Source organism: Malurus melanocephalus, unplaced genomic scaffold (assembly GCF_030028575.1).
Source record: "Malurus melanocephalus ecotype Western Australia unplaced genomic scaffold, MMel_1.1 scaffold_44, whole genome shotgun sequence".
NCBI lineage: Eukaryota > Metazoa > Chordata > Aves > Passeriformes > Maluridae > Malurus > Malurus melanocephalus.
The window spans coordinates 519,790-533,703 of record NW_026623276.1 but is presented as its reverse complement, the minus strand read 5'-3'; the positions used below and the strand labels follow the sequence as shown (position 1 = coordinate 533,703).

General features: G+C 37.0%; 1 protein-coding gene across 1 annotated transcript in view; it reads right to left on the bottom strand.

Annotated features, from left to right (window-relative positions):
* Positions 1-280: 280 nt before the first annotated feature.
* The window catches only part of LOC130572883 (zinc finger and BTB domain-containing protein 14), a 31,697-nt gene continuing 18,063 nt past the window's right edge, over positions 281-13,914 (bottom strand). Inside the window, exon 4 of the mRNA XM_057364894.1 lies at positions 281-1,111. Within this exon, the coding sequence (XP_057220877.1) occupies positions 921-1,111 (191 nt within the window). The 3' untranslated portion in view covers positions 281-920. The remainder of the gene's footprint in view (positions 1,112-13,914) is intronic.

Below are 13,914 nucleotides of genomic sequence, written 5' to 3'. Positions count from 1 at the left end.
TACCTACCATGACAGAATTGAGATACAGTATATTTTTATATTAATTATATAATTAAGTATAATAATAAATTCAACCTCTTTTTTAAAGACATTTCAGTCTTCACTTTCTGTAAATCAAGACCCAGCAAAATTGCAAAACTGAAGGAAATGCTGGCAAACTCCTTATAGTCACATCAGTTCCTTTTCTTTCAGCATCAAGAAAATTAAAATAAATAGTTGAGGCACAAGTGATTTTTATGCAGAAGTGTAGAAGTACTTCAATAAGTAGACTAAAACTTCTGTACTTAACTTATTTTAAAAAAAGACATAGATCATAGGTATATGATCATASTCATAGATCACAGTCACTGCAGTCTTACTGGATTGCTTTTTTKTTTTYCCCCAAGATGAAAAAATAAACTGGTTCACAGAACTTACCAAATCCACTTTATACTGCCATTTCMCATAGTTCATGTCTAATCAAAGCAAAGTACAAACCCATGCTTCAAGGGAGCCTGAAAACATTCTGCTACACCCAACAGTAAACTATTTCTTCAGTGGAGACAGCTTCAGTGAACCCAGCAACACACAAAGAGTCCGTCCAGCTGAACTGACGTAAATGGTGCACGCAGAACTTAGCATGAAAGTGCACTGGCAACAAGCTTTTGATAATAAGCTCCTMTCATAAGAGCTTGTGCTTGAAACTACTTTTACAGCTATGGTTATTGTTTCTGTTAAGAGGCACTGCGTAAATATGRAGTCATTAATCTAATGCACTTAATATTTCTCAGCTGAGGACTATTGCAGTTTTACCCTATGTCTAGGTGTGGTAATACTTTGGTTTGCTTTACAGCAGTAGCATTGCACTAGCAATACAGCTGATACTAAAGAGAAGGCTGAAAACACTGCAGACTGGAACTGAAAAACCCCAGTCTGCTCCTTTACTTCTTTTCATGCTTCTTSGTTAGTTTTCCTCTTTCTAGTTGGAGGCTTGTGCCGCTGTTTGTTCGCTTCTCCTTTTGCTGGCTCTCCTGGGAGACTTGTTGCACKGCTCGGAGGATGGCAGTCTGCACAATCTGCTTGCTGGCGATCTGCAGCTTAACTTCATCTTGCTCCGTCCCTGGCTTCTCACCTGCCAGAGCCAAACAAAAAAGAAAGGGAACTAAGAACTTGGGGCAACTCTGTGAAAACATGAAGGATGGAAAAGGGTGGGGGGAAGGGGGAACAAAATCACRGAGTGCTTGGGGACAGTTTATTACATAGGAAACCTGCCAATACAGAAGATGATGAATTAGGGTTGAAAGTACCTGTGCATGCTCAGAGCCACAGGACTGGATGAAGAGGGTGACTTTGAGTCATCCAGCTCAATTACCCACTCCCCAGCTCTGGGGACAGCTGTGACTCCACAGCTGAAACAAGCACAGATGCATTTTGCAGKAAGACAGGAAAAGAATGTTTTCTCATCCAGCTGTGAATCACATCCTTTTTGACTTGAGCTGTACTTCTGCTTAGGGAATTGGACTTTATTTTGCAAGCCTGACATGTACTCCCTCACCACTCTACAGTAAAAAACACTGCTTCATTAACATTTCTTTTTAGTTTTACTTCAGACTGAAAGCCCTCATCCATCAAATTCCAGTTGATTTCAAAGTACAAAATTTTGTTTAGTGCAGTTTATTAACCCTTAGATAGATTTAAAAAAAAATCTGCAAAACATTAAGAAGGATTCAGTTTGCTGTAGGTGAAACAGAAAACATTTTCTATAGCAACCTGATAAATACATATTCTTTTATGTGAAACCTCCTTGTTTTGCTGGTGTTAAAATCTGGAGAACAATGAAGTAGTGACATCTGGTAATGAAGAAGAGCAGTTTATATTAAGAGGAAGTATTTTGACTCCTAACATAAAAGGCAATTTGGGCAATAAAAAATGCCCTGAAATGGTCAAAACTGATACTGATTAAAAAAAATAATTCTGATGTATACCTACTGGCATATAGGAAATCAGTTGCTAATTGAAATGCTCAGCCTTATTGCCATCACTAGATTTGATTTTAAAGGTTTTAAAGACACTCATCTCAGTTCTTTCTTGTTGACTGTTACACTCAWATAGTTCATTAAATAGGATTTGTAGTTTACTGTCTGTTTTAATGACATATATTAAGAATTGTGTCCTGAGAGAAATCAGTGTGAATTAAAAGTCAAGAGCTTTTAAGACAGGTTCATACCTGGAATTGTGATAAATTCCCAATGTTCTTTCAGATTTTTTTTCAAGGAAACTTACTATAGAAACAGAAGGATAATCCCTTGTTTCCTTAGGGAACATCCTACTAGGATGCTAMWTGCTTGAGGGAAGARACAAAGTCCTGCACCTGGCTCAAGGCAATGCCTGGTGTCAATGCAGACTGGATGGTGAATTTATTACGAGCAGAATTTGGAGTACTTGGTGATAYTGGTAGACAAAAAGGTGGAAATGAGATGGCTTGTGGCTCAGAAAGGCAGTTGTGTGCTGGTCTTTACAAAAAGAGCATGGCCAGGAGGCAAGGGAGGTGATTCTATCCCTATGCTCTGCTCCCATGAGATGCTGGAGTACTGGGTCTGGGGTCCTCACCACTGTAAAGACATGGACCCACTGGAGCATGTCCAGAGGAGGGCCACCAAAATGATCAGAGGCTTACAAAACTCTCATGTGAAGACAGGCTGAGAGAGCTGGGGTTGCTCAGCCTGGAAAAGACAAGGCTCTGGAGAGATCTTACTGTGGACTTTTAATATGTAAAAGGGACTTAAAACTGGAGGGGGTTTTGTTCATATTATATATGTTCTGGCTAAAAGTATAATAGAAATGAGATTTATTTCTATTGAAAATTAAAACTAAATTTAAAAACCCTGCAACAGTACTGAGATGACAAAGTTTGTCTACAAGTAAGAGGTTAAAACCCATGAAAACTTAGGAAACACAGGAAAAGCTAACTGAAAAAAATCACTTGGATTCTTGGCACAGTTAGCTTCCCTGACTCAGGTTTTTCCACTCCTCAACACTTGAAACAGCTTTTTGGATAGAATTAAATKTTACTTAACAGATACAGTACAGATAATTCTTTACTACTCAAATATGAGCTCACTTATTATCACAAAACTAATTAGTCTTCTTGCTTGGCTGAAAAAGATTAGTCAGCACAGCTGATATTCAGAAGATATTTTGTATTAACAAAAGCATAGATAAACATGAAATTCTATATACAAATTGGATATGTATCTATATCTATAAATCTATATACAAATGTTGGATTAGACAATGGGGTTATATGAAATGTGAAAAATTTGCCAATCCCAAAACCACAAACCCTAAGAATTTATTGCTGAAAGCAGTCATTAAGTACATTGCTGTTGAAAATTACTCCATTTTCTCTCCTTAGGGATGCTTCATTATTTATTTGGTCYTTGCCAATTAATCTACAAAATCTGATTTTTAAATATTTTTACTTTAGAAAGGTCATCCATAGCAACACTCAGTTGAAAGAAAACCTTGGTTTTCCAGTGCAATTCTTTCTGGGTTTTTCAGTTTTTTATTTAGGAGCAAAGCCTGTCTGAAAGCACCACACAGATAAGTGRGATGTAGATTATGTTTGCTCAGCTCTAAGTCACTAGATGATTCTTTTATTTGCTGAGATAACTGAGAACAGAGAACTCAGAACCTCTGGATTTCTTCTGCCCGGCCTCTGAGGGTTTAGGTATGCACARAAAGGAAGTAAGGCAGCTCAAATAAACTTAATTAATATTTGTATAACATAGTAACATACTTAGGGTGATAGCAACTCAGATAACAACAGCTGCGGCTTCAGACAGGGAAAGAGTCAAAGCTGTTGGCCTGGGGTGATGTGACCAAAGAGATCATTGGCAGTTTACATGCATCATCTAAATTAGAAAGCAACTGAAAAGAATTGTTATTTTGGAGGGTGATATCTGACACTGTTTGACCCAGGTCTGAACCTGTGTTGGGACCATTCTTTGTAGGAGCTGGAGTGCCAGAGATGTCAAGCAGTCAAACATGAATATCCAACTCCCCTGGGTGTGTGGTATCTATTGCAGCTCGCCCAACAGGACAGGATCCTGGGCAAACAGTTCCAGATGACCCTGCTCRAGCAGGAGTTGGACATGTAGACCTRCAGAGGTCTCTTCCAACCATAAGCCTTCTGCATTCCTGTRATTTTAACTGGTTAGGCTGCCATAAGTCACAACTTTTCCACTTCCTGAAGGAATAAACAGCAATCTCCCAAAAAGCATCCCCACTCCATCCTCTCCTTCCAATTATTCATTTCAAGGAGAGCAGTTAGCTAGTTGTTTTCTGAGAAGCTCATTTATTTATTGATATGCTGGACCTACTCTGAGCAAGAAGGAAGGGACTGACTAAGGAAAGCAGAGATGACTCATGCAAGAATCCCAAAGCTGGAACATATCCATCTCCACCTTGCTGAAATAGAGACTGTGTGGACATCAAGGAAGAAATTTGAGCATCTATAGAATGAATTGGGCACTTTAAGACCTGCTTASTTTCAATCAGGTGAAAAATCACATTGCTCTTGCTGTCTAAGTATTTGGTGTTTAGCTAATCAAAATTAGACTTATTAGGGAGATGATAAAAATGAGTTGTATCTATAATTTTTTAAGATTTGAAGTATAACTTGGAATACTATAATAAATTAAAATTCCATGACAAATAGGTTACGTGAAATAATTTCTGGGAAAAATCTGAACGTAAGAAACACATTCTGCCTATATATATCCTTGTATAAAGACTGCTTTTTTTCTCGTGATGTTAGAAAATCTCTACTTGTTCTCTATATTTAGATGCTCACCCTTCATCCCCAGCACCCCAATTCTGTAAATAGAGAACTGAAATATCTGGGTTAARTGATGTTAAATGCAAGACAAGCAATTTTATCATTAACACATGGTGAAGTCTCTTTAGCATGTTTTCATTACCTTGTACTTCACTTKGTACATTTTATACCAACTAACCCAGCAGATGAAAACTAACTTTCAAACTCTGGTCTGCTTCCACAATCCAAAGSACAGTCTGAGAGATCCAAAAAACATCAAAATCTTGGACTGGATGCAGGACTCAGTCACATATTCCACTTCCACCTAAAACTAGTGTCATATAAGTGCCTTGAAATTGGCTTGCTTGAGGATRTCTCCCATGAAGGAAAATATGGTAGGAGTTTGGAAAAAGAATAAAAATATTATAAGTATTCATTTCAACGAATACAACAAATATTAGTTTAAGACCAAGAACACCTTGTGTGGAAGATGTTACATCCTCTGAGTTGTTTCTAGAATACACCTAGAAATGCAAACATGGGGAAAATAGCTACAGAGAAAATGCATTTAGCAGATTAAAGGTCTAAGAACTTCACTTGGGTTGCACAGAAGCCTTTTCTCATTTATACACTTCACTTTCTTCAAAGTATCCTGAGTCACTTCCTTTCCAGCCTGCAATCAAAGTAGTCTCCTGCATTTTTTGCTGATATCCCTGTGGCTTTCTTCCTTTCAAGTTAAATTTATTGCTACAAGTTAAATTTATTACTCCTTATAAACACTCCTAATAAGTAACAAGCAATARTGGGTAATTTATTTGAATCAACACCTAAATTCTCTACTGTACCTTTTCATAGGATTGTTTGGAATACTACCGTGAAGTTCAACTTCCACGGGCATGATCTTGCAAAGATGCAGGTCCACTAAGGCTGTCTATAAACTATGGGGCATTTATAGACCTTTTAATTCACCTTTCCTTAAAGYTTGTGATATTTATTCTTCCTGTTGGTTGTGTAAATTGCTTTGAGCTTAACCATATCTAAAACTAAGAATAAAAATCACATTCCCCTGAACAAACTTYTGATCAGTTTAGAGCTCAGAATTACCCAAAATGCATTCCCCTTTTAGCTAAAATTTAAATTTATGCAACAACTTTGAAGCTGAAAGAACCAAGCTGAAGCTGAAAAAACCAAATATTTTTTTCTTCATATTTACATAAGATTAAGCAGGTATCATCTTTAAGTAGAAATTTACCATTAGTTTTACCAATATATTGCTTCGGATTGCAATAATTAACGATTATTTTCTGCATGACTGCAAGATTAGAATTATTTTTAAAATAAAAATTGATAATAATTAAAAAAAAACTATCTCTGTAAAATCTATTTCAATTGTATTGAAAACTATTACTATAATTTTTATAATCCAATTGACAGTGCTAATTAAATTTTTTAATGGAATGAAAGTGTAAGGAGAGACAAGATCGTGATGATTTCATCTGAAGGTCCAGTGTGGATACATGGAAGCCTGGACATATATATATGGAAAAAAAGCTGCATGTTATTACTTAAATTGTGTTTATAAACTGTAGATATTTTCAAAACTTACAGAACCTGGCAAGTTTGTAATGACATAATGTATGTGTGTATTTTATAATAACTAACAGTAACWTTCTTTGCATCAATATCAATATTTAAAAGAAACCAAGTTCAGTTCTCTAACTTCCCTTTGGCATTAGGCAGTGACATATCTCTCCATCTTGTTGGCCACAGCATGGAAATTCCAGGTGAGCCTCCTCTGGCGAATATTTTGATATTTTGTAACCTGTGAATTGAAGTGGTTAAAAAATCTCCTTTTTGATTTGCTTTAGAGGCTGGTGTTGGGATTTCAGCACAAGAAGCCTAATTGGAAGAAGAGATCCATAATCAGGAAACGTTGATGAGTCATGTTAATTACATCCAGAATGAATGAACACGGCAATCAGCCAGGGCTGAAGGCTTTCCAACACATGTGCACAATCCAACTTTACGCATGAGAGTCATTAAGCCATTTACAGGATTAGAGACCCAATTTGTTTCGATGTCAGTAATGATGTCAGCTTTGAGACCTCATGAATAGGTCCTACAATGAAGTTGCAAATTTAATCTTTAAAAAAAAAAAAAAACCAAAACCAAAAATACCCATTCTTAACTGCTTTATAATTAATTCTGTCCAGTACCATTTCCAATGCTCTAAAATGGAGCCTGGTAAGGTCCTGACTAATAGCTGTAAAGCATCAGGAGGAAATATTCACTTACCCTGWTTCCTCGAGGAAGAAGGGAGGATACTGAATGTATCAGAAATGCTGAAAGTACTTCAATGTAGGATTGTGCATTTTTCCAATTCCCTAACCTGCTGTGTGTAGGACTGAAACATTCACTTTCACTAGAAAAGTTAAGGTTSAGTTCAGTTTTATTTTCTGCCCTAACCTCACTCCCCAGTTTCTGCTGTTCAACTAGCATGGAAGAGGAACTGTATCATGAAGGGGGTCAGCACAGACTACTTTGCTCTTYAAAATAAATTTTAAGAATGCAGCTGGAATAACCCTGCTCCAAACACAAATGGGRGAGGAATGTAAGGGCAAAAGAGCAGATCAGAAATGGAGATAAGCTGTTTCAAGGGACATACTAATATCTCCAGAATAATACTTCATTGTACGTTTTTATTAAGATAATAGCTATATCTCAATGGAGGTTTTATAGGTTTTTTTCCACTGAGTTTTCCCTTTTTCTAAAGAGATAAGAATATCTGGAAGACTCTTAACAGTCTTTTTGTTGTTGTTGTTGTTTTTTTTTTTGCTATATAAAGCTATCTTTTCTAAGACTCCAGCAAGTTATTTCATACTATTTGAAATATGCCAGTCAAAATGAATTTTTCAGATTAAGAGATTGCTGAGAGCTATCTGTTCTTAAGCATTTTTTCCATGCTTTAGTAAGATTTGTTGTCAGAGTTCAATACTAACTAAAACCAGATTATACACTTCTATCTATGTATTTTCTAGGTATTTTCACATATAGCAATAAATTCAATAAATTCACTCCTTAAGGACTGTGTCTTTTCACTTTGAAGACTGATTGTAGTGTAAAACATTAGTCACTGAGAATTCTGCCACACTAAGACCCATAAACCTGATACTAAGATTTTGGTCCCACATGGAAAATTTCTGGATTTAATATTGTGAACTAAGATTAATTTACCAGGGTTTTTAAGTCTTAGGYTGGAGTTCAGTATATTAAAAATAAGATATTCCCTAAAGAGCATCTGGAACCAGCTGCCTCAAAGTTAATGAAAAATTTATATTCTCTTCATCTGCACAATTCTCCTACTTCTTTTAGAGAACGCATTTTAAATACAAAATAAGAAATCTCTCAAAAGCTCAATAAGATCAAAAGCTGTGGTTCTTCCAAGGAGGGAGAGGTCTGATGGCACAGTRCAGGTGACCCATGTCAAAGAATCATGGATTGGTTTGGATTGGAAGAGAGTTTAAAGATAATCTAATTCCAAATTCCCTACCATGGGGGCATCCACAACTTCTCTCRGCAACCWGTTCCAATACCTYASMRTCCTCACAGTGCAGAATTTCTTTCTAACACCTAATCTAAATCTTCCCTCTTTTAGTTTAAAACCATTTCTCCTTGTTTTATCACCATCTGCCCATGCAAAAAGTCACTTTACCCGTGTAAAAAGGTCATTCTTTCTTTTTCAAGAAAGTCACTTTTATGCATTGGAAGGCTCCCCAAAGGTCTCCCCAAARTCTTTCMGTCTCYAGACTGAACAACCCCAGCTSTCTCAAACTGTTTCCATGCCYTARTCATCTTTGTTTCCYTTCTCTGAACCCACTCTAARGGGTCCATGTCCTTCTTGTGCTGAGRACCCCAGAGCTGGACACAGCAYTCYGAGTGGGATCTCCCCAGAGGGGAGCAGGGAAACCGTCTCCCTTGACCTGCTGGTCCYGGTGCTTTTGATGTAGCCCACAAAACCTTTGGCTGTCTGGGCTTTAAGTGCTCACTGATGGCTCACATCCAGTTTTTCATCCACCAGTTGCCTCGAGTGCTTCATCAGGGCTGCTTTCAATCAGTTCTTCTTCCAGTCTGTGCTCATGTCTGGGATTGCCTCAACCCATGTGCGGTACTTTGCATTAGAACTTTGGTAACTTCAGGAAGTTCTCAAGTTTGCCAAATCCCTCTGGACAGCATCCCATTCTTCTGCTGTGCCAACTGCACCACTCATCTTCATGTCATCTGCAAACCTGCTGAGGGTGCACTCCCACTGTCCGTGTCATCGATGAAGGTATCAAAGAGCACCGATCCCAAGACAGGGCCCTGAGGGACACCACTCATCATCTGACCCTCTCTGCCTTCTATTTTCTACAGTTCAGGTGCTCAGAGACTCCTATCCAAAAAGGAAACATTAAGCACGGAAAGCTAGATAACATTAATGTAGGCCTTCTGAATYTGTATCAAAAAGCTAATTTTAATTCCTATTGAAACACAGCTTTTGTGTTAGAAGTTTTTCAGTATCCACCATTGTGTATGTAGCATAAGCAAAGGGAAAGTTTTATTTCTGCAATTTTTTGTGGTTTTTGGTCTTAAAGAACTATGTACAGCTTAATTTAAATTTGCAGTATCTGRACCTGATTTTCTTTTTTTAAGTGTAGAAAATAGGGAAGAGGTTACATAACTTGCAAAAAGCCAGCAAACCTGTGAAAACATTCTGCTACGTTTTAGATATATTTCAATTTATACCAGATGATTCAGTCARAAACTGTCTGGCCAAATGTCAGGTAAAGCAGAGCCCTCCTCTAGCTTTAAAAAAAAAAAAAACCGATAACAAAAACCCCCATAAAAAAACCAAAACACCTCCCCGCAAAGCTCTAAATCTGTACGTTTGCAGCAGTACAGAAAAATTTCCCTGCTCATTTTAGAATTTGAGTGGAGTACGAAAGCTGTAAACACAGCTATTAGCAACTAAGGGTGAGATTATATATACATATATATATATATATGTGTGTGTGTGTGTGTGTGTGTATGTATATATATAAATATGTGTATGTATGTATAAATGTAGCATCTCAGAATCACAGAATATGGTGAGTTGGAAGGGACTCATCAGAATCATCAAGTCCAGCTCCTGCTCTGCTCAGGACAATCYCCAAAAGCCTTACCCTGTGCCTGAGAACATTTTCCAAACACTTTTGGGCTTGGTGCCATGTCCACTTCCCTGGGGAGCCTGTTCCAGTGTTGTGATCACCCCCTGAGTGAATAAACTTTTTCTAAAAAATCTCCAATCTAAACCTTGCCTGAAACAGCTTCAGGCCATACTCTCAGGTATATATACATCTATGGATATACACAAAGTCATGATAGAAAGTAAATCAAAGATTAGATCAACCTAAAAGGCACYTTGAAAGAACAAAACCCTTTTTTGGTTTTGTTTTTTTATTTCATAGCTGTAATCTTGACAGAATCTCTCTTTACAACAGGATGCTATCACATGCTGTTTTCCACTCTTGGAATTGATTCTCTGTCTTCCCAGAGAAATATTTTCCACKCTATTAAGAAAACTTACTTCAAGACAAAATGCAACATCAATCTGCAAGTATTTAACAGCAGTGTTAATGGATATGCAACCCCTCCATACTGATAAATTGGGAATGGATTCACTGCCCAAAGACAGAAAATACAGGGTCATTCTATCAAATATRCATACTGCAAAGTGAAGCAAATGCCAGAAACCCACAGGAGATTACATCTACCTCACCATTAGAGAAATACCTGAGTAGAATATGCATCAATTTACCCCTTCAGGTGGAAAATTTCAAACTCTCTWGAAGGAGAAAGACAGCATCTTCTGGTAACACAACTACAGGTTTTGCCAGGGCAGACAACAGCAGCACAGAGCTCACCTGCCCTGACTTCCCTGGCAAGGCATTTTAAAGGAAATGGAAGCATTTTATGGCTATTTGGGTYAGCTTTTCATTTCTGCTAACATCAGTAAAGACTGCTCCAACTRACATCCACTAAAGTTCTATAGGATCTTTCAAGTTATTATGTAAAAAACTCCATGCAGATGGGCAAGCAGTAGCCAAAAAAWTTCAGATAGCCTACAGAGAAATTATAAATATTGCTTGCAAAGAATTTTTGCTTAACCTAGTATTTGTAATATAATGCAACATATTATGTCCTTAACAAATCTTTAATAGACAWGATTGGAGGCATAGAAATAAATCTACCTTTTACTGTATTTTACAGTAAGGGCATTTATTTCCATAAGCACAATAAAATTTATAAGATTGGAGTGATACTATTTATGTCTATAACAAGTACAAGAGATCAATTCACCTACAAGAATAATGACTTGGAGGCACAAACTAAAGAGGTCAGTGTAACTCATTCCTTTCCTGCATTCTCCATTTGACTTCCCTGCTCAATAAACAGTTCCAGTAGGGATGTTAATAAGGACTGTATCACTTATTACCATCATCCCTCGACTATGAACAACTCCTCCAATACAGGCCATATCACAGTCACTGTGATAACAATTCTCACACCTAACCTGAACAGGATTCAATCGAGTGACATGAAAGTGAAAGGTGCCAGCCTCACTTATTCAAGCCTGCAGTTCTGCTAAAAATCATTTGAAAAAGTTAATTCTGTGCCATTTTTMAACACTATGTTGATTCATTCTGTAAAGAAAGATTGCACCTAAGACTGTTGATTTAAGCTTGCTAATTTAATCTCATTTCTGAATATCTATGAACTAACTTGCTTTCACCTCGCTAATGAGATCTGCTAGTGGAGTTTCACAGCAGGGGAAAGATCAATGTATCACTGGGAAGAGGTCAGCACACAAAACATCTTTTCCTCAGCAAAAAAAAGAATAAGGAATTTCCTCCTAAAAGATTTCCTCTTACCAGGTGGCAAACACTTTGAACTATTGTTGAGAGCTGTAAATGCATTCAGACACTTYTGGGCAGCAACTGGCCTCCATACTCACTACCAGCCATAACAAATACTGGACGACACCCCCACTGCATCAGACTGCACGAGGTTAGCAAATAGTTTTGCTTTTCACTTTTGAATTATGATGTCTTTCAGATGGACTTTGTCAATATTAAGCTTTCAAATAAGAATTTGATACATATACATGCTTTTACATCTTGTATTAGGGGTTTTTTTTGGGGGGGGGCTGCAGAACTTAGAGGCATTGGCAGATGTAGCAAAGCAGTTAAAGAGGACAAGGACTGTGTCCTACCTTGTTCTTGTGGATGAAAGACACTTCATAAAACAGAGCCAGAGTAGCCCATGTGGCAAACACTGGAGATATCCCACAGTAGGCTCCCTTCAAACAAGTTATTGGTAGCAATCTGTGCATTCATGAAAGTGCCCTTCCACACTGTCTTGTTCTGGGCATTATGGACAGGGATCTGCAATAATACCTGTAAGACTATAATCTAAAAAGAGAAATATTCTGACAAGAAATTTCATGTCTTCACATTCTGCAACACAACAGGTTGTTGCTATCCCAGCTTTTCCACTGGAAAAGACCAGGACYATTCAGACCAGTAAGAACATCTGTTTCAGCCTGCAGCTGCTCTGTCTTCAACTGCAGTGTAATGAATTTCCTAAAATGTTTGGTACAGGATGCGCTTCTGATCTTCAGWGTCATTATGCAAGTCTGCTATGCTGCTCCCAGCTTAAAAATGTTAAGAACAGCTGTGCTTCTGAAAAGCTTGTTGAAAAGCTACTGGTGTTGCAGTTGCACAAAAAAAGGCGCTGAGCAGTGAATATTCTGACTTCTCTAATGTCTATCTTTAAACTTCGTGTTCATGCTGTTTTTTAACACCAAAATATTGATACAAAATTAATTCTACACTCTCCTCCTTTTAAGACTACAGGGTGTTGAGTAAAGCATCTGAGTTTCTGGTTATGGAGAAACTGTCAGGTAAAAGGAATTCCTCAAATTACACTGATAAATAACAAGATTCACCTGAAAGATTAAATCACACTATTCAAAGCAGACACAAACTTAAAGAAAGGGAGTGTTTGACCCGAAATAAGCTGTCAATTTTAATGTTCCAATCCTTCTTCAGGTATTTGATTCAAAATGGATTCCTTTCTAAAATAAACCACAAAAAAAGCCAGAAACCCACAAACCTTTTCAAATACAGCTTTGTACTGGATAAAACAATGAAGGCCTGCAATGATAAGATTCTATAATTTGTTATTTTATTTATGGTTTTACAGACTAGTAAGGTAAAATTCTCAAAATACACTCAAATAATCACTGAAATTATAGTCTAGCAAGATTTGCTCAGAAAACACTTTGGGTAGCTCAGATATCCGTTACAGGTTTAAAACTTTGTTCCTGAGCTAATTTTAAAAATGCAGGCCTTGGCTGTCCTGTATCAGTACATACATGAAAGGGCAAATCTTAAGGCATAAATATTTGAGWGATTGGTGCAAAATAGCATCAGAAAAAGTGCTTAAAGCATGAAAAACATCTTTGTATTGTGCTTGTTCAGACAAATAATAAGTAAAGAGTATTATTTTTATCTTTGCACTAGAAAAAAAAAAATTAAGGTTCAAAACAAGCATGGAATATRCCCAAGGTAATTTCTGGAGAAGTAAGTGAAAGTCTACAAAGAAGTAGTTTGATTAGTCGTTTGATTAGTCACATTTAAAGTTACTGTTAAATCTGGTAAATGCTGAAATTCAAAGTACTGAAAGTGCTGAAGTTCACCTTTGTAAACTAATGATATGCTATTAGATGAAAGCTTCTGCATTCTGTGGTTTTTGCCAATGTGTTAGAACAAATATATATTYTAATAMCTCCTCATTTCCTACATCACAAGGRCACATATTTAATCTGTGGAATTATTTAAAATTATAAACATTTTTAGCCTAATTTGGCATTGATATTTTTAAAAATTCTGGAATACACTACCTTCTTAAGAAAATTTAAGAAAAACTTCATAAGAAAATCTRCCAATTTGAAAATTATGACTACTCTTTGCTTTTTCACCTATCCAAATCCTTGAAATTTCATGCTTCTCTACTGCAGTCTCATATGTACCTCC